Source organism: Mytilus edulis, chromosome 11 (genome assembly GCF_963676685.1).
Source record: "Mytilus edulis chromosome 11, xbMytEdul2.2, whole genome shotgun sequence".
Taxonomy (NCBI): domain Eukaryota; kingdom Metazoa; phylum Mollusca; class Bivalvia; order Mytilida; family Mytilidae; genus Mytilus; species Mytilus edulis.
This window is the reverse complement of record NC_092354.1, coordinates 66,559,584-66,587,390: the sequence shown is the minus strand read 5'-3', so window position 1 is coordinate 66,587,390 and position 27,807 is coordinate 66,559,584. Positions and strand designations below refer to the sequence as shown.

Sequence of the window (27,807 nt, the reverse complement as noted above, 5' to 3'; positions counted from 1 at the left end):
TTTGCATCTCCCGCAATGAAGCGCTGAGGGGTAAGATATTCTGTTCCAATAGTGTGTTAATTGACAAGTTAATTGATGTGAAAGGTGTGTGTTCACATGATAGTTTCGGCATGCAAGTTATCTTATGTTGTTCCTGATCGCTCTCTAAAAACTGGTCTAACAATAGGTTCACAAATTAATAAGTTTCAGTGTATTTGCCTACTACTACTGGTCGGAATTAATTGTATTGTCGGACTATTGGTGTGTCGGACCAATGGGGTGTCGGACTAACGGGGTGTCGGAACACCTATTCAACAACAATTATTGGTGGGAACGTCGAGTTAAGTACGCATGTCATTTTATTGGCAATCCCTATTAATAAGTGTTTGCACACAACGTTATAGGTGTTTTTATATAATGTAATTGGTATTTGTACATAATGCAATTGACATTTTTAGATAACGTAATAGGTGTTTGTACATGATTTAATAGCTGTTTGCACATTATGATACATGTATATGCATTGGCACATAACGTAATAGATGTTTGCACTTAATGTAAAAGGTTTTTACACATAACCACATAATGATTGTTAACAGAGAGTATCGATTGTTCATGAAATACATAGTAGTTAAACATAATGCACAGCCTATTTCACACAACAAAGATTAGCAATGCCATCCTACAATTGTTTGACCAAACAGATAATTAGTTCGACATAATACAGAGATACAGTTTTCAAAAATAAAGGCATTAACACATAATTTAAAGTAGAGATGACAGGCGACAAAACACATTACATATTTACACTATAAGACAGTTACGGCCTTCCATATATTTCATTAAGTGCATGGTATTGTATTCCTGGTAACTTATGTTGTTCATCTTTGATTTGACGACCATCTTTGGGTTGTGTAGTTGCCTCAAATCAAAAACTTTTCATTAGCATCAAGGTATCAGTTAATGATAGCAGCAACACAGAGCAAAACAAATAAAAAATAATAGAATAACTCATATATTTAAAGATATATAATATAACATGAGAAACAACACAAAGTAAGAACATGTACATGTGATTATCGAAACTGTATTTTAACCGCAGTAACCTATATGTTAATTATTAGATTTTTCGGGGAAGACATTATAGAATATTGATCACAAACATCTCTTAGTATTCAAACATCTTTTTTTATGATATTGTGCAAGGATGTGTGCTGTCATTCTTTATTTCATCTAGAACTGTATTGAGTGTATCGTTGGTTTCTTTCACATCACTGAAATATGTCATTACATTTATTCCTGTTCTTAAACCAACAACTGCTGGTATGATATTACCCGTTATTGCATAAGCAAATAATCCTGCAACAAGTGCGATGCCTCCACTTATCTGTCGTGATTGACGGTTACATACATCTTTCTCTTGTTTTAATACACCATCATAATGTGCATCTTCATTGATATGTGTACAAATTTGATAGGTATAATACGGAATTCTTTTTTTATTTACCTCTAACATTTTCTCCACAGTTTCAAAGAAATCATCTAGTTGAAAGTCAGATTCTACAGAACTAGATAATCGGTTGTTGAAAAAAACAAATCGTCTACAACAGGCTTTAACCAATTCCTTTAGGTATGAAGGTGCATTCTTTAAGTACTCTTCGTTGCTCGTTTGATCCCATTCTAAGTCGTCAACGCCAGTAAAAAGAATAATGGTGTAATGCAGCGGATTCCCTCCAAAGACTTGTAAAAACTTTTTTACACCTTGTATCTCTTCATCTGTGAATCGGCAAATTCTAAGCACGTACACGATTACATGGGGACCAGGAGATATCAAAGAAAAGCAATTTAAAATTTCACAACGAATTTCATCGACTGTCATAATATTACCAAACAATCCAGGAGTATCGACTACTTTAATGATCTTTCCACCTCGTTCAGTTGTTCCGATGCAGCACGTCTTTGTAACGGACGACCCTGATGAGTCGGACTGGAAACAAGCTTGCTTTAATATGGAATTTCCTGATGCACTGATACCGGAACCTGTTCTACCGATTAAAACCATTCTGATTTCACTCTGAAATAATAAATTGATAAAATATATATCTAACATATTGAATAATATGATCAATAGCCGTAATAGTCCAACAGGAAAACAGACAAAAGTGTACACTAGTGTGTGATTATGACAATGAGATTTCCCCCCTTTAAATATTATGAATCTTGATTGTTTAATTTCAGTAAATGATCTTTAGTAGTTTATGTTTCGGTTACACTTATATCTCATATTCATCCAACACTTGGACTTTATACTATAACTTCTTGTGTGTAGTTCCTAAATAAAGTAACACAGCTATGTGCAATGTCAATTTTATTATGAATATTTTTTTCTACAATCAGATGTTCATTTACGAATAGTTATAATTTTGAAATTAAATTAATAATATAAATAGCTATCAATGTATTGGTTTAAGTTGCATGAGGAAAACATTATAAGATCAATGTCACAAACATATTTTTTTTTTCATATTCGGCAGAAAACTGGGAAAGGGCTCGGTAAAACTTCGCTTACCCCAGTTTACAGCTTCATACAAAAAAATACATATTTTTTCTGCAGTTGACCTTATATTGTGTATGCATTACCACTACATACCGTTGCCTCAAGTATTAAAACAAATTGATTTATTCAAATTACCTCAAACAGTCTAAATATTTATGAATTGTCTATAACAGTACAACATGTAATCATATGGATTTCAAAAGCGATCAGCTTTTACAATGAGAAAAACAATACTGCTTATAACGATATAAAAGACCATAAAATGACAGTGCTTCGTCATTTACCTTAATCAAGAAGGCACACATATTTGAGTGGTATGATATCACAACATCAGCACAAACTATACAACTGATATTAAAAAAGCACTGAACTCACCAGATCGACATAGAGCACGTAAATAATAAATATAAACACAGTCGTACAAATTTGAGAGTACTCACAGTTACTAAAAGCTAGTTCAAACAACTTATACCAAAATATTGTGACAAAGACTACATGATCAGTGAATGCTGTTCAATATGTATAGCATCCAGTGAAACCGTTCATTACAAATATAAGTAATTAATCTTGTACATTGCCAAAATAAAAGTATCGACAGATTATAGGACCTTTTATGAGAATATATAAATGAGAGTAGTATACAGTTGTATTTCGTTTTATTGATAACAACATCAATGATACATCAATGAACACAATATTTAAGGATCAAGGATCGAATAACCGTGTAAAACTGATATCCCTTTAGAATAGTATTATTTAATGGATCGACAAATTTACATGTATTATATTTGAATGCACTGTCCTGGTAAGCAACATTGCAATAAAGAATACTATTTGCCAGTCCGATTGTAATAATGTGCGACAAAACATTCCAATAAAAGCTTTGTACAAATACATTAAAATGTGTGATAACGTCATTCTTTGTCTAATGTACGTCACTACAGATACTGGCATATCGACCAAGTTTGGATAGAAGCATAACGTTAAATTTGCCAAAGAATAGTGGCTACAAAAAAAGGGAAATTTTAATATATATATAACTGCTAGTAGCTATAGTCCTTTATTAATGTGTGTATCATTGTCATTTCATTTAGTTAACGTTGTTACTTATTCTAATATTGGACTTATACCTTCTTTTAAGCTGAGTTTTACTGTGCGTATTTCTGTGTGCTGTTTTTTTTTTTTTTTTCATTTGCTAGAGGTAAAGGGTAGAGCTGAGATCTCACTAAACCTGATTTGCATCTGTCCCAAGTCATGAGTCTCTGGACTTTGTAAGTCTTATATAATCTAGGAAATATCACATTTTAAAATAATTAAGACTCTTAAATTCTATCGAATTATTTCCTGAGCGTTAGCGAGGGGAAAAATCAACGAATATCACGGCCCAGGCCATGTGTAAATTTCCAGCTATCTATGGCTTCCATGAATTATTTCGATTCTAATAGGACAAATACGATCATTAAAAAAACTGAAGCGAGGATGGGTATGCTGTGTTTGTAGCTGTTCCTTTTTTTAATCCCTGTTAGATAAACCTCAAACATTCTAATAAATCTGCAGCTTGCATGGATTATTTCGTGAACAACAGCTAGAAAAAAATCTGTTTTATTCTTTTAAATCTCAAAACCAACAATTGCCATTTTAATTTACATGTTTTTCTCAACAGCTACCGTCAAATCCGAATTAAAGTTGACACTTCTTAACTAAGGAGCTGCCATGTTGACTTGTTGAAATCAGCGAAATATGCAAATAATGCAATACAATAGAAAATTAAACAAAACCTACCTTGACAATTCGATGATTAACGTAACAGAAAACTTTCAACTCTAGCGTTTTCATTTGTATGACGTCATGTTTTGAAATAAATTAAATTTTCCAAAAACATTAATAGACTTTCGCGGAATTCTATTTTATTTTTATTTTGTTGGTTTCTCCGAGCTCTTGTGCATAACTTCTTTTTTATTATGCATCCGAACAAGAATAAAAGTTTGTCTTTTTTTATTGAAATTTTTTAAACAATAAATTCGGCAAAGGGTTTGCAAATAGGTTTCAATACATGTGGATTTACATGGGAAGTATATTGTAACAGCTATTATAATATACATCTCTGAGTCTGTGCTAAGTATAGATATATCGAGAATTTTATCACAGTATTGTTTACAAAGCAAAAAAAGCACGTCACATTAAAATAGGAAATAATCCGTTTAGGCCACACCAATTTGATTCCTTGTTCGACGGACCCGCTCGCACCTATTTTTTTCAAAACAGAATTTTTTTATTTTTTTTTATATTCCCGCTTCCCGCATCCGGAAATGTAATCGTGACCATTTCCCGCACCGTTTTTTATTTGTAAATATTATAAAAAGATATCAACATTTGTTTTTAAAATCACAGTCTAACCTGTAAATAACGATTTTAAACATAAAAGCACCCCACCACACTTTGTAAATATTTGTGAGAATATTTGTTTCAGCATGAAACCTATTTTTCCAAAGCAGGAGTGCTCCGATATAAATTTATAACAGAGGATACCCGTAAAGAACACAAAATTGGTTACTTTCCCCCTTACTTATATTCCCTATCAAAAAATATTCGTTGTTAGAATAAAGTACAAAGAACTTCTGAAGGATTATCCTTCAACTGCAATTATATTGTATGCTGGCGAAACAAAACTATCCACAGCCGCTGCATGTGTATGCACCTGTCCTGATTGATTGAGGGGCCTGTCGTTCAGCAGTTATTGTTTGTTGCTGACCGATGTTGTTCATTGGTATTTTCCCGTTTGGATATATACATGATATATAAATTAGATCGTTGGTTTTCCTGTTCGAATTGTGTATGCTAATATTTTTGGGGTCCTTTATAGCCTGCTGTTTGGCTGTATCAATGCCCTGTGTAAAAGGCCGTACTTTGACCTGTGTTTGTTATTATCAGGATGAGAACCCTCCCTCAGACAAGGGGTCAGTTCACTTATGTAGAAAAGAAAATAGAAATACCAAGGATTTGTATAGTTCTTCTATACAAAATCTTTGAAAACTGAGAATTTTGTACTCAAAAAGAGGAGAGCTACATCATAATTTAAACAACTTTTTCTAAAAGAGGGGTCCACTTATTTTGAATAATATTAAACTGTTAAAGTAAATGTGTTAACTTGGTTAAAGTCCACGAATATTACAAAATTCTTGGACATGTTTGACCATTTAATACCAGATAGATATATAGTTCTTTGAGAAAATATGAGCCCTTTTGTACAAACAAATATATTATAACTTACATTGATCCCTCATAAAACATGTAAAAGGGATATTTATAACATTAAGGGGTTGTCCCCAAACTGATTATGACTTGGATGGAGAACCGTCTCATTGTCAGTCACACATACATAGACCAGATTTAATTATTTCTTGGTGAACAGGGAAAAAATACTTCAGAAATTAAAGAAATGTCAAAGTACAAGTGATAAATCAAGCTTTAATATTGTCAAAACCTACTATTTTATGTTTACAAAAAAAAATTATAATCGCTCGCCTTTACTTTTCAAGCTTCGCCTAAAAAATTTGTAAATTAAATATTTTTTTATTAAAATTTTCAAATCGCTCGCTCGCCCCAAATTTTGGAGTCCAAAAATCCGTAGAACAAGAATTTAAATTGGTGTGGCCTTAAACATAGTTTTATATTGCCAATTATGAAACTTCAATGACTATCCCCTATTGCCAAACAAAAAATACTCATGATGAATTGCTGTTATATTTAGAATATCAACATGACCAATATTGGTTTAAACACTGGGGCCATTGTTTTTGAGACTATTGACAATGATCATGTACTTTACGGAGACAACAAGATAAACATGACAGATCTGTATTTCTTGCAAAGAAACAACCAAAACAAGTGTAATTTTGAGAGGTTTTGTGATTTTAGTGGTTTGGTCGGAGACCACAATTATTTCGTAGTGCATTTCTTTTAGAACATAAATAAAAATAAAAAAAATCCAACCTGCGCTTTCTCAAAGAAATTTTTACAGTGTGTTGAACTCCTTTTTGGACAAATAATATCAAAATTAGAGAAAACTTTATCGTCTCTAACTCAAAATGTGGACAATTTTATCTTTAGGGCGTCTTGAAATCTTTTGACAGCTTCCGAAGTGCTATTTTCAATCTTTTTCACCTGGACCAAATCACTACTTTTCTTTAAAATTCTGGACCCAATTTTACAGTGTAATTTCAACAACCCCCCCCCCCCCCCCCCCCCCCCCCCTACTTGCAATTGTTTGTATGTTGGTTTTGGCTCGTAATACAAATACAAATAGCACGTTCACTCTCATTTAAACAGTTGTCGTTTTTCATTGCATCAGAGCACTTGCACACTGCGTAACTATTAATACATAATCATATAAAACATGATTTTCCAGTACACACCTGCATTAGGCTATTTTGTTTGAAAATCAGTTGAATAGTACTGAATTGATAACAAGTGAATTATATTAACCAGTACTGAATTAACTGCTGCGATAATCGCAGTAGATGAGTCTGAAACATTGGTTGATATGCTACCCTTCATGTGAATATTTATTGCGAACATCGTCAAATACAATGTTTTTTTTTATATCTAACCCGTAAGACCCAGACAGATGATATATGTATGTCACTGTCATATACAAGTAAATGCAATCCCAGTGCACAAATTAACCACAAAAGTTACGAAGCGTATTGCAAGAATGAACAAGATCAATAGTTATATTTCCGCGGGTTTACACTCTTTTTCGGAAGTTTAAGGCATCTGTACGGGGTGTGCAATAAACTAAGCTCACATTATAGACTAAATAAAAACGTTTAGACTAATTCGAAAAAAGCAAATTAAAACTGCGAAATATAACAAATTTTAAAGAGACCTTACTTTAAGGGAGCATTTATTAATTTCGAAACGAATATCACACAGATGACCTCTACAAGCTAGGAGAGTCGTTGGAGCTAATTACGGTATTTTAGGACATGGTCGTAACATTAGTGTTCGCACGAACTTCCTGAGTACAAAGATAAGAATAAAGCAGCTAACAGAACACCCCTTGTACTCACTTACCATCCTGATTTTAGAAATGAGTCATCCATTGTTCAGAAGCATTGGAAAATTATAGAAAATGATTTAAATCTAAAAAAAAGTATTTTCCTCACCACCAGTCATGGCCTTTAAAAGACCTAAAAACATCCGTGACAAATTAGTGACATCTGTTTTAGCAAAGCAGCCTACTCCATCGCCCGGTTGCTACAAACAATGTGGTCGAAGGAAGTGTTTGTGTTGTTAAGCTGCCAATACAAGCAGTTCTTTCATCAGCTCCGTTACGAAACAAAATTATACCATCTACATCTATTCCAACTGTAAAACGGAGAACTCAATTTATATATTAACATGTGACACTTGTGGCATTCAGTATGTGGGAGAAACAATTGACAAATTTAATATTCGGCTCAATAACCATCGTTCATCGTTCAAAACCAACAAAAACTGTCCTCTCACAAGACATCTTCGTTCAACGAAACATCCTTTTGATAATTTTTACTTTCCAAATTATAGAAGTCAACACCGAGTGGGACACCATGGTGAGAAGGAGAAGAGAAAACTTTTGGATCCACCAACTCCACACTTTAGAACCTGATGGTCTTAACGAAAAAGACGAGAAAAGATACAGGAAAGATAAGAATAATTTAAAACAAAGCATCGTCCTTTTTATCCCGTAATATTGGCCAATGGACGTTGCTAACTTCAACTACCAATTATGTATTTTCAAGGCAGCTAATTCCAAGTGCAACATATACATAGAGCTGCACAATTTTCGTATTTTCAAGGCAGCTAAGTGCAACATATACATTGAGCTGCAAAAGGTTTTTTTATCGTCTACATCCGATTTCACCTGAATAGATGCACGCTTGATAAAGCTAGTTGGTCTAGCGAAATATTGCGTTTATTTTCATCATTTTGTAAATATTTTAAACATTCTTATATTTACATATTAAATAGTGTGTTAAAATTACATTGTTAGGGAATCTATAATTTTATTTGTGTAATTGAATTAATCTCTGTACTGATTAATCCACACTCCCATAGATTTGTATGTCATGTGCTGCTATTAATAGGCACTTATATATATATGAACAGATACAACATTTCATATGAACATACCAAAGGGGTCAATAATAAGCCACATTTTTAAGAATATCATCATTATTCGTCAAGACAAACGGCAAACAGACAATGATAGTTTGCCATCCATTTAAAGATAACTAAATATTGGAAAGTTGAAACTCCACAAATGTCCTATGCCAGTGTTCTGGAAGGGTTCAGAAGTAATGGTAGATTAAAACAAAAAGTAAACAAATACTACTATCGCTGGTTAATAATTATGTATTACCAATATATTATGTAGCCATATATTATCGAAGTGTGCTCTTTATATTGGTATGAAAGAAAAACAAAAACAAAAATTAACATGTATAGAAAAGAATCCATGCATCAGTATTGACTTGATATATATAATAATTGATTGATTTAGAAATTATTTAGATAACTAAGGCTTCAACTTCCCCAGGCAAAGTTATTTTTTTAATTGTTTTAACTGTTTATCTCGGATCTATTTATGTGTTTCGGTGCTGATATATTATTGGTTTGCTTTACTTTAAGCATTTACTTTTGGTGTGGACATGAATAACAATGTATGACCACAAAAGAACATAATTGTAGCTTAATTAAAACATGTGTAAAATCATTGTATTCTTTTTGTTGATGTGTGACAAATAACGACAATGGTGTTATATGTAAACGAATTTATTAACAATTGGTTCATGTCATTAATGTTTAAAGGATTTGATTTATTTTCGCTGTAATGTTATCTTTTTATCTTCGTATCAAAATAATGTCGAAGTTAAATGGTTTATTTTGATAAAAAGCAAATTTTCAAATATGTGATCATGTTTTCGTTTGAGCATACCTCACCCAGAATGTGCTATAAATACGATCAAAACTCGATTTGATAATGTAATAATAAGTGCAAATACAAGCTTTAATATCACATCTACCTTTACATTATTGCACACAATATAGGGTCATGTGAATAATTATAAAATGTTAAGTACACTTAAACAGACATCTTATATAAAAATAGAAAGATGGTATGATTGCCAATGAGACAACTATCCACAAGAGACCAAATGACATAAACAATAACAAATATAGGTCACCGTAAGACCTATTATACTAAACAAAGCCCTCACCGCATAGTCGGCAATACAAGACACCGACATGACAAATGTAAAAAAATTAATACAAGGAAACTAAAGCTCATATGTGCAAAATTAGGAACGAAAAACAAACAGGTTTCACGCAATAAAAGACAACCACTGATATAGTTGCTGCTCACTTGAAACAGGTAAATAACGAATGTGGTAGTGTTAAAATACCGTGAAAGCGTTAAACCTTCCCCTTTCCTGTGACATTAGTTTAACAGTACAATATACATGATATATATACAAACTATAAAAATCAGTTGCATACAAATATAACTACATCTAGCAACAACACAGAGTGGATGGGGACAGGAACATCCACACAACTAAGACTTTTCGTACATATATGAGAGTACTCGTAGTTACTGATAGCCAGCTCAAAGCCTATATTATATATAACTGATCATGCATCTGAGACTAAAATATCAATCAGCAGTTATATTTTAATAAAGCCAATACATAGCTGGGAACTTATAACAAAGGCAGTATTAATACCAATAAAACATTTTTTGAAGATCTAATTACAGTGTTGAATTAACTTTTCAGAATAAGTCTATGTAATTGATTGATAAGTCTACTGGAATCGTTTCTAAATGTCTAGTCTCGGTAAACAACTTCAATGTTATACTAACTAGAGGCTCTCAAGTGCCTGTGTCGCTAACCTGACTCTACTTATAATCATATAAAAAATTATTAAATCATTTCAGATACTTAAATAATGATTGAGGCCAAATTTGGTTAAAATATTGGCCCCGTAATTTAGTAATAAAGCCATCTTGAACCGTAAATCAGCAACAAAGTAGCAACACTATATCAGCACCTATGACATGTTTAGTTCATTCCAGTCAGTGGTTCTCTAAAAGAAGACATTTGAATGTTTTCCTCGAAGGGGCCTATGTTAAAATAAGTCCCCCGCTGGCGGCCATTTTTTTATGACGGATCAGCTACAAAGTAACATCACTTGATCAGCACCTCATAAGGAACATTCATGCTATTTTTTGGTTTCCTACCGTTCAGTTGTTCTCTGAAAGAGTATTTGTATATATTTCCCATATGGTCCTTGTTAAAGAAAGTCCCAGCTGGCGGTAATCTTTGGTGATGGTTCTGCTACAACACTTGGTCAGCACTTCATAAGGAACATTCATGCTATTTTGGTTTTATTCCATCCAGTGGTTCTCTAAAAGAAGACATTTGTACGTATTTTCCATAAGTTACTATGTTCAACTAAGTCCCCCGCTGGCGACCGTCTTGTATGCTGGATCGACAACACTTGATTAGTATTATAAATTGTGACTTAGATGGAGAGTTGTCTCATAAGGAATATTCATGCTCTGTTTGGTTCCATTCCATTCAGTGTTTCTGTAGAAGAAGTTCAATATGTAAAACGTTAACGACGACGACGACGGAACACAAACGACGGACGCCATGTGATGAGAATTTCTCGGGCCAGTGAGCTAAAAATAAGTTGTCCCGTTTGAACAGATACAAATAAATTTCAAAACTAAATTTTTATATCATTCGGTGGAAGTATTTAGTTAAGGTTTTAAGTAATTTATCGTAACCCCTGACTTAATATTTTACAAGACATACATCGGTTACATTCATTGAAATCATAAACATAACAACAGACATGGGCATTCAGAACTAGTTGTGATATAGAAATATCGTTAGATAATGCCAAAGGAACATGACCATCCAAAAAGGGAAAAGTAACAATAGGGAATGAACAATCTTCTGTGTTGTCTTTAATTTTAGTGTAGAATTCCAAGTGTTAAACCAAAAGATTTAATTTAAATTTAGATTTAAGACGAACTGTCTTAATCGGTTTTTTTATTATTATTTAATGTTCCTTTAGTTAAATTTCTGAAATTTATTTAGAAAATTCTTTATTTTTCGACAACAAAAACCATCAAGATCAAAGTCTATCCTGACTTTGGTCATAAGTTGTGATGTATTACTGAACAAGAACAAGTCTGCTGCTTGTTCTTGTACTGTTAAGATGTTTTTTTTTATAAGTAGTAGTTAAGGAACTAGTTAAAAGCACTTTTACAACATTTACTAGAAGACAAGATGTATCAATGCTTTAATGTGTTTAATTTTTTTTTATTTTGAGTGTAGTTTAGACCAAGGCATAGTACGGACGGACCTTCAGATGTACATTAAAGGCCTTAAGCTGTGACGTGTTATGCTATATGTTATTACTATATTACTCTCTGTGGAACGCAAATACTTTGGTTGAAATGTTGTAGTACAATCCAAAATTGTATTCTCACTAACGTCTTTGTAGTATTTACGGTATACAACCAATCTGTTACTTTCAGTTTGATTAAGAATCTATGATATTGTGCATAATTTTTTTTTAGCGTATGTACTGCCTGTATATATTATTGCGCCTCCTGCACCGATTAGTGCACCAGCACCCATCATCGGAATAGAACATTCAAATATCGCACTTAATAGTCCACACGATATAATTGCTCCAACGGATGCATTTCTTAACAAGACACTAAGTGCACTTCCTTCGTTTTCAATTTCCTTTTCTAAATCGGCAATTATTTCTTCCCTCGTTATGGCTCTGTGGACGGCAACGCGTTGAGCTACTAGTCCACCAAACACTTCATCAAGCTCCATCAATAGCTGGTTGGTATAATAAGAATGATTATTTTCCTTCAACATTTTATCAATTGCAGAGTACATATTAACCCATTCACCAATCTTATTTTTTGATCGATTGTCAACAAAGATATACCGCTGACCACATTTCTTTGAAAAACAGCTGAATTCAGTGGTAAGCGTCTCTAAATAGTTCTTCGGTGATTTATCGTGGAATTCTAAATCATCTCGTCCTGTTAAAACAATAATCACATTATTGAATACATTGCCACCAAGCATCTGAAAAAACTTGTCAGCAACTGCAATATCTTCTTTCGTATACCTTCCAATTCTTATCACGTACAAAATGATATGTGGTCCGGGTAATATTAAAGTTATGCATTTTATTATTTCACACTTGAGATCCTCCTCTGTCATTCTGTTGTCAAATAATCCGGGAGTATCTACAATTTTAATATGTTGATCTTTCCATTTTATTCTGCCAGCTTTTCCTTTTTGAGTTACTGATTTACCGGAAGCGTCTGATTTGAACCATGTTTGACCCATCATTGTATTTCCAGTGACACTTTTACCTGCTCCTGTCTTTCCAATTAAAAGAATTCGAATTCCTTTTTTCCAATCAAATTGTGAAGCCTGCATAAAAATGAAAGTAAAATAACAAAAAATACCGAAGTCCGAATCAAATGGCAAAATCAAAAGGCTCAAAAATATCAAACGCATGGACAACAACTGTCGTATTCCTGACTATGTATTTATTAACTGGTGGATTAAACCTGGTGTTATAGCTAGCTTTACCTCTAACTTGTATGACAGTCGCATACAATTCCTTTAAACTGACAACGATGAGTGAACAAAACAAACAGTCAAAAAGGTAAAAAATGTTAAAAGTAGGACTACAGCAGTCAACATTGTTTTGTAATCCTAAACACTATAAATACAAACAACTATGCCAACAAAGAAACACAAAAGGGCACAAAGGTTAAGCACATAAGCAAAAATGATAGATAAGAATACCAAACTTTACTATAGCACAATAACACAATAACGAGATGTATAAGTACCAAGTCACGTCAAATATATATTACCAAACATTACTAAACAGTAAAAGTACTTTTCACAAAGACATAAAAAAGAGTACTATTATACGGATTAAAGTTGAATACAAACGTCAATACCTAAAAATTATACTTCAAGACAATCATGTATTATTTTTGAAGTTGATAGGAAATATTAATCAACAAAGTCTTGGTACCTTCCGATGAACTTTTTATAAATAGAACGAGACTTTCGTTGTCATACCCCTGGTTTATCAACTTTATGCTCAGACATTGGTGATGTTTTAAAAAGTCTGAGTAGCAGCTAAATCCAAAACACACCAAAAATTGATAACACATCAAAAATACATATTATTTTTTCATAAAAGTAGGAAGAACTTTACTTGAATGTCATTTTTCTGTACCATCTAATTTTATGCGTTCGTCTCGTTCGTAATATGGCTATCTTTTACAAAAGAATGAAATACCAACAATCAATTATAATGTAAAAAATAATAAGTGGATTAACACCTGATTACTTAGCAATGCTAAATATTAATGATATGCAACACTACAGCTTACTATCTGTCTTATATTTATCTATAATTGATTCAAGACCAAATACATTTTTTTCCTAAGGTATGGAGTAATTTACCACTCACAATATAAAATGTCGTAATGTGGAAAAATTCAAAAGACATTTTTATAATCATTTTCCTAAAATTCTATGCAAGTCGAATCCGACTCAAATGGCAAATAATAATAATTTGTTGTCTGTCTTTTATGATTAAATAAAAAAAAAGTAATCAAAACTTTTCAATTAATGCCAGTTGTATGTTTGAATGCTTCAATCGTGTCTATACTAGTAATATATATTGTATTTTATTATTTTAATGTATACCTGCATTTTGTTTGAGGGCTTCAATGACAATTAGACTAGTTCTAACTGAGTTTCCCTCCTTAAGTAAAGAATGTATTGTTAATATTATATTTTGTATCATCATATGATTGGTATATTGCTACTGAGTTTTGAGATATTGATAATTTCAAAACTTAAAACGTATCGTTTATAATAGGTTTTGGTACTCAGATGACCGCGTATGACAAAAATTGAGATATACATGTAACTCTAAAAATGAGACGGAGAAGCCTTGTCTGTTATTTCTGAAGATTTCATATTTTCAGAAAATTTTGTATTGTTAATGAAAGAACATCATCATTATATCTGAATGTAAATTTAAATGAACTGGCATTTTTGATCTTCTATTTTTTTTTTTACAAGTGTCTGAGGGACCTCCGACGCATATAAAAATGAGAAGAGGTCAGCAAGGACAAACACACAGTTTTTTTCCCATAGGAATATCACACTTTGAAGAAAATTCCACCTTAAAATTTAACAAATATGTGTAGCATAGTTAATCTTTTCATATTTTACAAAATATGCCATAGTGTATTCAAAAGTAATAAAATTTGTAGCGTAACTATGCTGCCATTTTTATATTGAAAAGCATTGTGGATTATTTCTATTAGGGGATTTTTTTTAATTTCACATGGGGAATGGTGGCATATAGGATCGAACAATCAAAAACTTTGATTTAAAATATGTCGGAAAAAGATCGAGATTTAAAAATATCCAGAAGTTCTTTGGAGTTTTTAGCATCATCTTAATATTGTTAATATCACTAAGCGAGTAAGCAGTTTCACAGTTTGTCAATATGGTGGACAATTATTTGGTCAACATGCAGTTGAGCCGCTAATTTTCGGAATGCGTTTTTAATCATGTTTTCCAATTTCTGCCCTTATAAGATCATATTTTTAGTTATTTCATTTGAAATATTAATGAATTGTATTTTCAAGAAAAATCTTATAATAAAAATGGCCATACAAAACACTCCATTAATTGACAAAACATTATTATTATTATTAATATTATTATTATTATTATTATTATTATTATTATTATTATTATTATTACACTTATTATCATTTTTATCATTAATGTTAATATCATCATCATTTTTTCAGTGACATGGTTATAGCTATTAAGAAAAGCATGTACCCGTCATTTCTTACAATATACTGTTGTTATAAGCAAAGGTTACCGTGACATACGAAAACGACACATATGAAGTATAAAGGAACGCAATATAATGTTCAGATAAGGATAAACCAAAGAAAACTAGATTATATATTTTTATTTCATGTAGACTACATGACATTTTACATTTGACAAAAAAAAAGAGATTGAAAGATAAGATAATGTTTAACAATGTAAGTAACAAACATTATTCCAAAATAAAATTACTATTATATGATACCAATTTGATATTTATATTGACAAATCTGTGATTTGAGAAGGTTCAGACAAGTAAAGCAGTTTTGTAGATGGTATGATGATATCAATCAAACTGTAGGTTATTTAATAAACTGCAAGAGGAAAAACATTTTCGAACAAACTCTCACCAGCAATACACCATCCGCATGAGTACCAAATAATAAGACTACTACATCTTCATCTTCTTCTAACGTTGAACCTTAAGTCCGGTCAAAACTGTAGTTATTCGATTTTCATTTTTTTTCAAAACAACTTGATAACTATATAGAGTCTGACTAACTCATTCGGTATTAAAATACTAGGCGTCTATTGTTGTCTATCTAATAATGCTTCAATCTGATATAAGGTTATGGTATTGCTTTCTTATGAATAGAAAGAGAAAAAAAATACAGAAATACTGAACTCCGAGTAAAATTCATAAAAGAAACTCCCTAATCAAATGGCAAATTCATAATCTCAAACACCTCAAACGAATGGACAACAACTGTCAAATTCCTAACTTGGTACAGGCATTTCAATATGTAGGAAATGGTGGATTGAACCTGTCATATAGCTAGTTAAACCTTGCATGATAATCACATCATATTCCAGCGATGTGCGAAGAAAACAAATAGATACAATAGGTAAAAAAAAGTCAAAAATTGGGGGGGGGGGGGGGGGGGGGGCAGCAGTCAACATTAAGTCAACATCGTGATCACTATAAATACAAACAAATCCTATAGACCATCCCTTTTATTATGTTTAGTTGTTTTATGATGGTTTGTTTTTACATGCATCACTTATTTATGTGCATACAGAACGGAACTAATGTACAGACGAAATTACTTTTCTCGAATCAATTAAGGTCAGAATTTAAATGCTGTGGAAATTGATAATTACGACCATATTGTTAAATTCGTGAACATATTGCAATTCAAAACAAGCCACTCGAAACCATTCAAATAAAATTGAGAATGGAAATGGGGAATGTGTCAAAGCGACACCAACCCGACCATCAAGCAGACAACAGCCGAAGGCCACCAATAGGTCTTCAATCTAGCTAGAAACTCCCGCACCCGGTGTCGTCCTTCAGCTGGCCCCTTAACTATATTTCATAAAGACAGGAATTATGATATCAGATTAAAGACGTTTACACAAGCATAAAGCCATTTTGGAAATACAAGGTTGAGGAAAAATTTTACGCCATTCAATTTTCACTTATCTAAAGTAATTCGTTTTCTCAGATCTCTACTTATCCTAAAACATTTGAAAACATGAATGTGTTCTTTATGAAAAAAGTTTTTAAATCAATATATCATACGTTACCTCCTCCTCAGTTAAAAATCTTGGATTATCTGTAAAACAAAAATGATAATACTATATGGAATGGCTTTTAATTATATATATGGCTAGCATTGGTACGAACATGCAAAGTGGAAGGGGATTAATATAAGTTGCAAAACTTGTTTTCCAATCCACTATAAATAAATATGTTTAAACTTAAAACTGGGCAATTTTGCTATTCACGTCTATGTGATATGTTTATATGTCTACACTAATACCGACATTGATGCTCTGTAACCATTAACCTAATCGAACACATTGCGAGATTATTGAATATCAAAATGATGCTTCAATTTTTTTTCTCAAAACGATTTTTCGTCATAATGAATGATATGCATGCCCATTCCACTAATTATTGTGATCATAGACAAAGTTATGTGCCTCTCTGTTAGAACGGTATTTTAATTCGAGACTTGATTGTCATACTATTGTTATGCATTACGAATTTTTTAAATCGTAATGAATATATTTCGTAAACTCAAGTGGAAAAATATTGTTTCATATACCAGTAAAATGGAATGCAATACGTGATATCAATGATGTAAGTGGCTCAGTCAAATGTATGTTGTCATATTCATAAATGTCTTTGAAACAAACTATTAATGTTGCTAACAAGAAGTCTAAAAAACAAAATCATAAAACTCAGATAGAGTTACCTTCCATATGTTACAGAAATTAATGTAAGGATTTATTTTTAAACTAAAAAATGAACTTAGGATTCTTGAAGTGTTATGTTGTTGACAATTTGGGCACATTTAGAAACTGGGTTTACATACTAAAGAAATCCGGGTTTTTTTTTTGTTTTTTTTTTAAATATTATAATTGTCAATATGCTTTGCTGATATAAAGCTCCTTCAAAATGTCATCGCATGTTTGAGTGCAGCCTTATTGCAAAAATATAGATGCCAAGCACTTATTTAAACGTAAACGGTGATTCAGAATGCATGATGAAGGTTGAGGTAGGAAATTAAAATGTAACACAGGGTTTGTATAGTTTTATAGAAAATTGAACTACTCCTTTTTAAACGTGAGATGGTTTTTTTTCTGGGAATTCCCTGTTACATATAGACTGTAGTTTCCCAGCTCACAGCTGTTGTGCTAAACATGCGTTATTTAAGTGTTGAAGTCGGTTACAACTAAACGGATATTCTAGTACATGTTGAGAGCCTTTGGTTCATTTGAATTAAACTCAAATTTGAAATAGGGTTGAAAAAAAGGATCATTCTTATATATCTGTTGTTTTTCTGGTTATGTCGGATAGGAGTAAAAAATGTATTAAACAAATTCTTTTAATTATTTTTAGTTTGATATGTTAATGCAGTTTTAATAATCATAGTTGTATATTCAATAAAAATCATTGTTTGATTGTTAAGAATGTTCAGCATTTTATTGAAGTTAAAGAAAAAATGTTCAGTTCAAGATTTCATATCAGCATGCATAATAGCCCTTAAGGTAGCACAATACAAAGATTTTTTCACTCCCAATCAGACAACTTTAAACTGATGTAATTCATTTCATCCTTCTTTATATTTTATAAATGAGGTACCAAAAGAAAGAAGAAAGATTAATCTTTCAAATTGTGATAATTTTATTATGACATAATTATTACATAATTAATTATTATGTAATTATTTGCTATATTGTGATGTCCACACTTGAATGAATTAAGCGTCTTTGTTCTTCATAGCATCCCAAAATATTTTATATATTCTTGTACAACACAGCTTGACCTTCAAAACTGTGTCTCAGATTTCCAAAAAACATCAATAGAATTTTTTGTATACCCAATTGAATTTAGTAGTCTCTTTTGAATTGATGTTACAATTTTCATTAAGATTTATGAGAGAATGAAATGCAATAGGATAAATCTGACACATGGTTTTGAAGGTCAAACTGTGCTGTCAAGAATCTTTAAAATATTTTGGGATGCTATGAATAACAAAGAAGCTAAATTCATTCAAGTATGGACATCACAATATGGCAACTTATTACATAACAATTAATTATATTATAATTATGTCATAATGAAATTAACACAATTTGAATGATTAATCCTTCTTCTTTCTTTTGGTACCTCATTTATAAAATTTTAAGAAAGATGAGTGGAATAACATCAGTTTAAAAGTGTCTGATTGGGGATGAAAAATCTTTGTATTGTGCTACCTTAACGGTATATTTTTTTATGATTATGTTAAATTTAGTTGATACTTTGTTATCTTTTATTTTGTATGGATGATGAAATACTGCTTGTCCTGCGTGCAGTTGAAGAACTATCATTGATAATCCTTATGAGATAAATATCATTTACAGAGGGAAAACGTCACGACAAAAGTATAAAGACATCGACATATACAAATTCAGTCTCAAATAAAAGACAACTGCACGAATAGTTTGTCAAATTTTTAAATTATCAAGGAATTACAAAGATTAGGTATAAATTCAATATAATAATTCAAACATTTGATTTTAAGAAAACATTTATTTCATCACAAAATTGTTGATAATTCTTAGTTTCAAATATACGGTGCAACTGTTCTTATATTATTTAAATATTTCATGTTTTGCTCAAAGCGCCTATCATCAGTTAAACCAAATGGAACATAGTAATTTCACAGCGAGCGGTACAATACAATTCTATTGGAAAGAAATGCTTACCATCATTTCTCTCATATTTGTCTCCTTTGTCATCATATGGTAGATTACTGCTGGCCATATCTGAAATAATTTGATGAATCAAAACAAACTGTTTGTTATCAATGTAAATCAAAACCTTAAATCACATGTAAAGCTCACAAGAGGAACACAAACATGCAAGTTTTGTATAATATATATGTTATTGGTACATAGAAGACAATTGACCAAAAGAACTGTCACAATTAATTCAATGAAGGCAATCGTATACCTATCAGTTCCTACTTACATTAAGATTATTATCTTTATAATCAAATTGTGGTATATATTTAACACTTTGAACATCCATGTCAAAATCTTTTCATTTGTTTGAATTAGCCCTAAACTATTGAGTATAATTTTGAAACATTGACACGAATGACTATCAGATAGAATAAACAGCTCAGGACTAGATTCTGATACAAATTACCCCCTTGTTTTTTTGATTGATCAAAAATTAGATAAAAAGATGTCTCGTTCTAATGACTCGTGTGATGAATCTTGAAATTGTAACCTATTATAGTGCCTTCTCAGTTTAAGGTGGTATGGGTGTCTTCCTCCATCTTGGATTGTAAAAAACAGAGAATCAAAGGTCCAGATTTTCCATCAAGTTAGCAAAATTTGATGCTGGAATGCAGATGTTAAATGTACATTTTCATTTAAAAGTACCAATTTATAAGAATATAACTTCTAAATATTGATATTTTTGCAAATGTTAATTATTTTTCGTTGTTTTTATTTTTTTTTTTTTAATTGGCATTTTAAGGGGAGGTAACTCTAAAAAAGTGCATTTTCTGAAGGATTCTGTATGGAATTTTCCTATTTTGTATTTTAGCCGGAAAAAATGTACGGTGACCCTATCTTTTCTTTTGATATTCTCAAAGCAGTGTCTGAAAGCTATCTTTTCCTGAAGTATTTAACAATTCTATCATTTTGTTAAGTTTCTAATCACAAAATGGTGTTTTTTCCTGTATAATCCATACAAAATGTGTCATTTTGTCCCGTCGTGTAGCTTGAGAAAATGCGCGGTGACCTATCATTTTTATTATATTTTTCAACATGTATCAATAGATACAACGTTTTGGCAAAGTATGAACAAATTCTATCATTTTTATTTTAGACTCACATACCACCTTAAGTGAGGGATGTGCCACTCATAAATATTCTTATTTAAGGCATTTATAAGTACGATACGGCCGAGAAATATTGATAAAACGATGGATACTGTTGTTGCTTTACGTTTGCAGGATTATGTCATATCTAAAGTAGCTGAAACCAGGTAAATGTCAGTACTAATTATGTTCAACTTGGTGCAGTAAATATTGATCTTATAATGCGTGGAACATTTGCAGCTAGACGACAAGCTTCTTCATTTAAACCCTTTCAGAGTACGAATTCAACTTCAACTACTTGAAGATCATTATTACATTGACCTTAATCCATCGCCACAGTTATGGTATTTAGTTCGGTTTGACATGAATATCAATAATATGGTCATTTCTATAAATTTCTTGATCACAAAACTTTGAATTTTTCAACAAAACTAAGGATTTTCTTATCCCAGGTATATATATATATCTTTATTACCTTAGCCGTATTTGGCACAACTTTTTGGAATTTTGGATCCTCAATGCTCTTCAACTTCGTACTCGTTTGGCTTTATGAATATTTTGATATGAGCGTCACTGATGAGTTTTATGTAGACGAAACGCGCGTCTGGCGTACTAAATTATAATCCTTGTACCTTTGACAACTATTATCATCGCTAACTATATAATTCGTCAGAAATTGTAAATCGCACATTTTCGGCAGCTGAGATCCTTGAACCAGAACTTGATAATATCGTTTCCGGTTAAAAGTCAATGTATTTTAAATTTTGACATTTTATTGTGTTTAAAGTTGTTCTAAAATGGCTATGATAGCGTGAAAACAAGTCAACCGTTACATTATGATCGAATAGATTTTATCTAACTTCAAACAACATATTTTTTTTGTATTTTAAACGTATTCTAAAGCTGTGTACATTCTACAAAAGAAAACATTTCAACTTTTCCGAGATATTATAGGCGAGTGACTTTAATCATAAAATTAAATTTTTAATGCACCTACCTAACACACGGCTAAATTATATATCATTTGAAAGCTACACAACTGTACTATCTGTTTTGCCAGGTCGTAAAAAAAATCGTACGGTGCAATTTCCGTCAAATCAAGATTAAAGGCCAAGGACGAATAAGTGCATATTTTCTAAGATTTCAGCCTGATTGCATAATATGACTTTTATATACTAAATTCACATATGCAAACAATTTAATCTGTTAGCAGAGAAATTTACAGTCATTATTCAAATGCATTTTTTAATATTTAAAGCGTGTTTTTGACAGAGAGCACATGTTTTCTGAAATTCGAGTAAAAGTTAACAAAATGTGTGAAAACCCAAATTTTTCTTTCTGGTGCAAATGCTAATCACTTAAAACTAAGTAAAATCCTGTAATGACTATCAAAGAAGTTTTTGACATCATAAAATTTCCTAAAATTATGCTTACTTCTAATCATACAGCAAATCATAATAACTCATACAGTTGCCCAAAATACCGCCATCTGCGAAAAAACAGCTTTTAAGCATTTCTTCCTATTTAAACATTGTATGTGGTCAATATAAGATTTAATAAACAAATTCTTAAGAATCTGAAAAATTTAGAGTAAAAAATATGTGTGCGAATCATCTTATTGCTTGAAATAAAGGGGATGAAACTAAGAAATTGCAATCTGCATTGTAACTACATGTACCAGACTGAAATAAACATATTTCGACTTTTCTAATTGTTTGATTTGTAGCTTCATTATAAATATTGATATAGTGAAAAGACCTTTTATTTATTTAATGTGAATTGAAAATTTACACCAAAATAAATAGAAAAAAAATTGATGAAAATTGAAATTTCAAAGAATTTCAAAAACTAGTAAACACATTATAAAACTTGACTTCTTGATTGCTTAAATTACGTTGTTCATTGTTTACATGCAATAATTCATCAAATAAGAATAATTTTGAAGAAAAATATCCATTAATACGCAACGATTCTAGTTAAAACTACACTTCCTGAATAGCTTGAATGAGTAGTTCATTTTTCATACGAGGATTTTTTCATGCAAGAGTTTCTGATGACGACTGAAAAGAAGCTATCATTATCTTGAAACTTCACTTTCCATTATATAGATGATGTCATCGCACTGAATAGTGCAAAATTTGTGACACTGTTGGACTCGTATTTTCCATTGAAATGAAAATAAAAGACTCAACAGATATAGTTTACTCTATCACGTATCTTGCAATCGATGATGAGGGTTGGTTGAGAACAAGTTTTACGACAAAAGAGATGAGCATAAAACAACCCATAAAAACACCCCTTACTACCAAACTATAAAAAAATTATAAACTTTTCATTTCTATGTAACAACATTATAGCAACGCCTGCATATCTATACTACTAAAGGAGGAGATCGATTTCATTGAGCCTCAACTCCTCTGAAATAAAGGCAACTATAGTATACCCTTATGCAATAGTCATCAATCGATTTACTAGTAACTGAAATAAATCCGGGTCACAAAGCAAAAACTAGGAAAACTAGAGAGCCATATCTCTTACACGTTAAACACACCTTTGTAGATTTCGAAAAAGAGCAGGTTAATGCCGCTACAAGGCAGCACTCGCACCCGCAAAGTGGAAAGCGATTAGTTTAAGTTGCAAAACTCGTTTCCCAATCCACTATAAATAAATATGTTTAAACTAAAACGGGTGTCACATGTGGAACATGATCTGACTACCCTTTGGGAGCCCCTGAGTTCACTCAAAAATTTATTTGGGGGTTTTTATTACTCAATCTGCAGTTTCATATGTTGTGTTTTGTATACTGTTGCTTGTCTTTTTCGTTTTTTGCCCGGCTTTGTCAGTTCGTTTTTAATTATTTGTTTGATGTCCCTTTGATATATTTCGTCACTATTCAAGTAGTAAAAGGTTTAACAATTATAGATCAGTGTAGCTAAATGTATCATGATAACGATTTGGTTCTACATATATATCAACGTGAGCAAATTAAGTTATTTTCGTGGATATTTGTATTATTGCGTTAATCTTCTTCACTTTACTTTGAGGTGATTTTTTTGGCCGATTTTCATTACTGCAAATTAATGTCTTTAAAGTAAAATAATACCAAAGGGACAATCAACATCTCAAACCATGAATCAAATAAAGTTAATTAAAACCATGAACAAAATAAAATTAGAGTCCAAGAGACGAACAACAGTAAAAAAAACACAGCATGCCATGAAACAGCGAATGATCTTATGAGGTTAGGAAGGGTATTTAACTTTTTAATTTTATTATTTCACAACTGCTTATAGTTTTGTACATACACAATGACATGCATTTGTATTTTAAAAGTTTATGTAGAAATTACTCAAAGCATCTTTTATTCAAATAATTAAAGCGGTTAAACTTCTAAACACATTTAATATGACTTACTATAACACGATTTTAAACTAAATAAGAAGCAGCCGCATTTTATTTAGTTCGTTTACATCCCGCTTTAGACAACCAAGTGTTTCTAAACAAGGTTACTTATTTCAATGTTGCCTACGATTTAGTCGCAAAGTAATGTTTGCATTTAAACATGATTACAAAAAGTAAAAAAGTTTGACTTCGTAAAAAACATATTTTAACCTCAATTACCTGGCATATATTATTTTCTTACTTTAAATACCCCTTCTTTTATTATGGAAAATCATTCTCCTCCCTGATATTCACAATTAGCGATGTGCTTTTTTTAACATAGATTAACAAAATGATCGCTTTTTGCAGATGGCAGATTTTTGGGCAACTGCAAACACTTCAATAAAAGGCTGTTCTATGCACAATAATTAATAATTGCATCTTAAAATTACAAAACAAATATTCCTTGACTTAAAACATATACATTTATCTATTTTGTTAGCATACAAATATCGATTCCCCAAGATATATTTTGCTTTTCGAATAATTTTTCATTTTTTCAGGATTTGTGATAAATTTCAATTTTCGGGAAATTTTGCGCATCGAATCTCTTATTTTTTGTTTGATTTGGAAATTATGTATCATGTTCCATAAAGTTCATATGATCTTTTGGAAAATTTTATGGTACAAGAATTAAAAAAATGGCGTTTTATTTAGTAATCGCAAAAATTGGAATGTGTTTTCATGACCTTTGACCTTGCTTTAACAGAAAATGCACCGTACGATTTTTTTACGACCGAGCAAAACAAAAAGTACAGATTGTCAACTTTCGAATGATATATAATACAGCCGTGTGTTAGGTGGGTGCATTAAAGTCGTTAACTAATAGTCTTTTTGAAATAAGTCACTCGCCTATTAGCCCGGACGTTCATATGGAGGGATGTCAGAAACCAGTGTTTTCATAATATATCTTTAAAGTCTCTTGAATCAGCATTTATTACTTTTTGGAAGATTATTCAATCCAGTTTGCAATAGTTCTTACAGTATGCTAGCTCAAAAACTGCAGTAATGAATTTTATGAATACTACTTCATCATTTTATAAATTATAGGAAAACATTTAAGTAAACTAATCTAGGTGTATTTTTTTTTAACATTGATGATTTTCTAAAGTATTTTGTTAATGAGCATGCGTGAATAGTACAAATTGTACTGCACCACTGCAGATAAGCATTTCTACAATTTACGGTTTATTAACACAACCATTAAATTGTTTGATTTTCATAGAACATTTTATTTGTTTCTAGTGACGTTGGTGTTTAAATTGGTATTTGATAAAAACTACTTATTTTTTTATTCGAATAAAGATATCAGAACAATGTATTTTTCTATTTTGAAAATATAACATTTAACCGAACTTTATAAAACGCATATATTTGAATCATGAATTGTTATCATGACAAACAACGTGACCACGGCGTGACAAACTGTAAATACTTGATAACGCTGTCTATATTGACAAACTTTGATCAAATATATTGACAATAATCTCTTACATAAATGCAAGTACCGTGTTTACAATAACAAATTTTCTTATATCCATTTTGTCGTTATGTTTCAACATATAAAGAGAAAATAATGAATATCTTGAATTTCAGATGCTAGGCTCTTGTCCTAATGCAGTTTATTGGTTGTTAACAAGAAACTGTAAAATTGAGATCACTATGATAGTTAAATATGAGTAATTCAGAATGTCAGTTTCATAGTAAAACAAATATTTTTGCATGAATTTTTATTATTTCATCCGAATAATAGTTCATTGTTATAACGAAATAAAATTATAACCGTTGGATTGAAACTGACTCATGACTGTGGACTTCATAAACAAAATAAAGTAGTATTTTCTGGGCATAAGTTAGACGTTTTTGTACATATATCATTGAAGGACGTCAATTATCTGATAAGTATATAACTTAAGTAAAAAAAAATCATCGTGTTTATGTCATACCTGAAATACGCATAAAACAAGTACAAAACATAACCATCAATAAAAATAAAATAGCAAATAGTGTGCGAAACCTTAAATCTCGCCTTCGATTACTACGATCAAGGTAAAATTGTAATGTTTTCTTTAACATATCAGGTCATTTATCCGTACAATACAAAAGTTATACATAAGTTAAAACTGTTGATGCTATTTTCAGATCTTGAAGATAAGCATTTGTCCAAGTTTCAACTTTTGAGTTCGATGCATTTCCGTCAAAAACTCTGGTTTTAGTGAACATCATTCGTGCGTTTAGGGGCATCGTCACTTCCGTTGTAATGTTGAGCGAGTGGTTGGAATACGATAATGCTAAATTGAACGAATAATTCGGCAAATCAAAATCTCATTATTGACAATCAGCACTGCCGTCTTTAGGGAATTGTAATTACGTACTTACAAAGCAACCATTATTTCTAGTTCATTCTGCACAATGACGATCACTAAGACGCTTGATGAACGTTAACAGTGCAGGGATACAGGCGATCCCCTCTGTCTAGTAAATGACTTCATAAAGGCGCGCAGAATTGACGAGAGTTTTCCGGTGACGGATGAACTCGAAAGTGGTCTATTATGGAAGGTATTTAACTATATCATGTTAGCTAAATGTAATCTCAGATTATTTTTAAATGTTAACTACAAAACAGTTCATCAATGAGTGAAATACATAACAATTACCGAAATATTATATCAAATACCAAACGAAATGAAAATCTTACAATAGGTTAAACCAAATAACCTTATCAGAAAGTAATAAGTCAAAGACGACTAACACATAGCCAGTTTCAAGTGAAAGGGATAGTACTATAAATGATACATTTTAAAACAAAAAATATGTGTACTCCGAACACGTTTTTTTTTTATCGTTACCAAAATGTGTATATAATTCAATATTTTTTGTTGTGTAAAAGTTGTTCCTTTAATACTAGTATGCTTATTTTTTTCAGATCCATATAGTTGTAACGACCAAATGTCGCGTACTGCTTATATGTCAGAACCGAAAAGAAAATATGTTCTACACAACGCTTGTGCGCTCAAGAAAACTATACTAAAAGGTATTTAAATATATCTCAGTGCTTTGGTTATATCTTTAAAATAGAAAATGGAAATGGGAAATGTGTCAAGAAGACAACCACTCGACCAAAGACTTCATCTTCAACTTCGTCAAGAATCGTTATAATATAGCCTTACCGCGAATCTGTTTAACGTCCTTTTTTGGTTATGCTTTGCCAGTTTTTATTTGTCCGATTTTCTTTTTTAGTTCAAGTGTTTATCTACTTGGAAATCTAAAGAGTTTTTAATTTACTGCATCTCAATTCTTGTTAATCCAAATACAAGTATTGTGATTGTCATTCTATCTTACCTTTTTCTTTTAAATAAATCCAATTAAACCAAACGTTGAAGAACGTAAAAAAACGGAACTAGATTATTTAAAAGCTTTTAGGTAAACTTTGAAAGAAGTGTTATTGCGCTGCAAAAACGACCACCAG

General features: G+C 31.4%; 1 protein-coding gene across 1 annotated transcript; it reads right to left on the bottom strand.

Annotated features, from left to right (window-relative positions):
- Positions 1–594: 594 nt before the first annotated feature.
- LOC139496098 (GTPase IMAP family member 9-like) lies at positions 595–27,807 on the bottom strand. The gene is made up of 4 exons (XM_071284558.1): positions 27,681–27,807; positions 19,771–19,830; positions 17,098–17,126; positions 595–2,053 (listed from the first exon to the last, which is right to left on the bottom strand). The coding sequence occupies exons 2-4, from the start codon at positions 19,826–19,828 to the stop codon at positions 1,169–1,171; spliced, it is 972 nt and encodes a 323-aa protein (XP_071140659.1). The 5' UTR covers positions 19,829–19,830; positions 27,681–27,807; the 3' UTR covers positions 595–1,168.

Bases quoted from the DNA above. Each gene is read 5' to 3' on its own strand.
- LOC139496098 (XM_071284558.1), bottom strand. From the start codon at position 19,828: ATGGCCAGCAGTAATCTACCATATGATGACAAAGGAGACAAATATGAG. The intron at 17,127-19,770 runs GTAAGCATTTCT...TTTGTTTTACAG, and splicing joins CAAATATGAGAGAAATGATG to ATAATCCAAGATTTTTAACT. The intron at 2,054-17,097 runs GTAACGTATGAT...TTATTATTTCAG, and splicing joins GATTTTTAACTGAGGAGGAG to AGTGAAATCAGAATGGTTTT.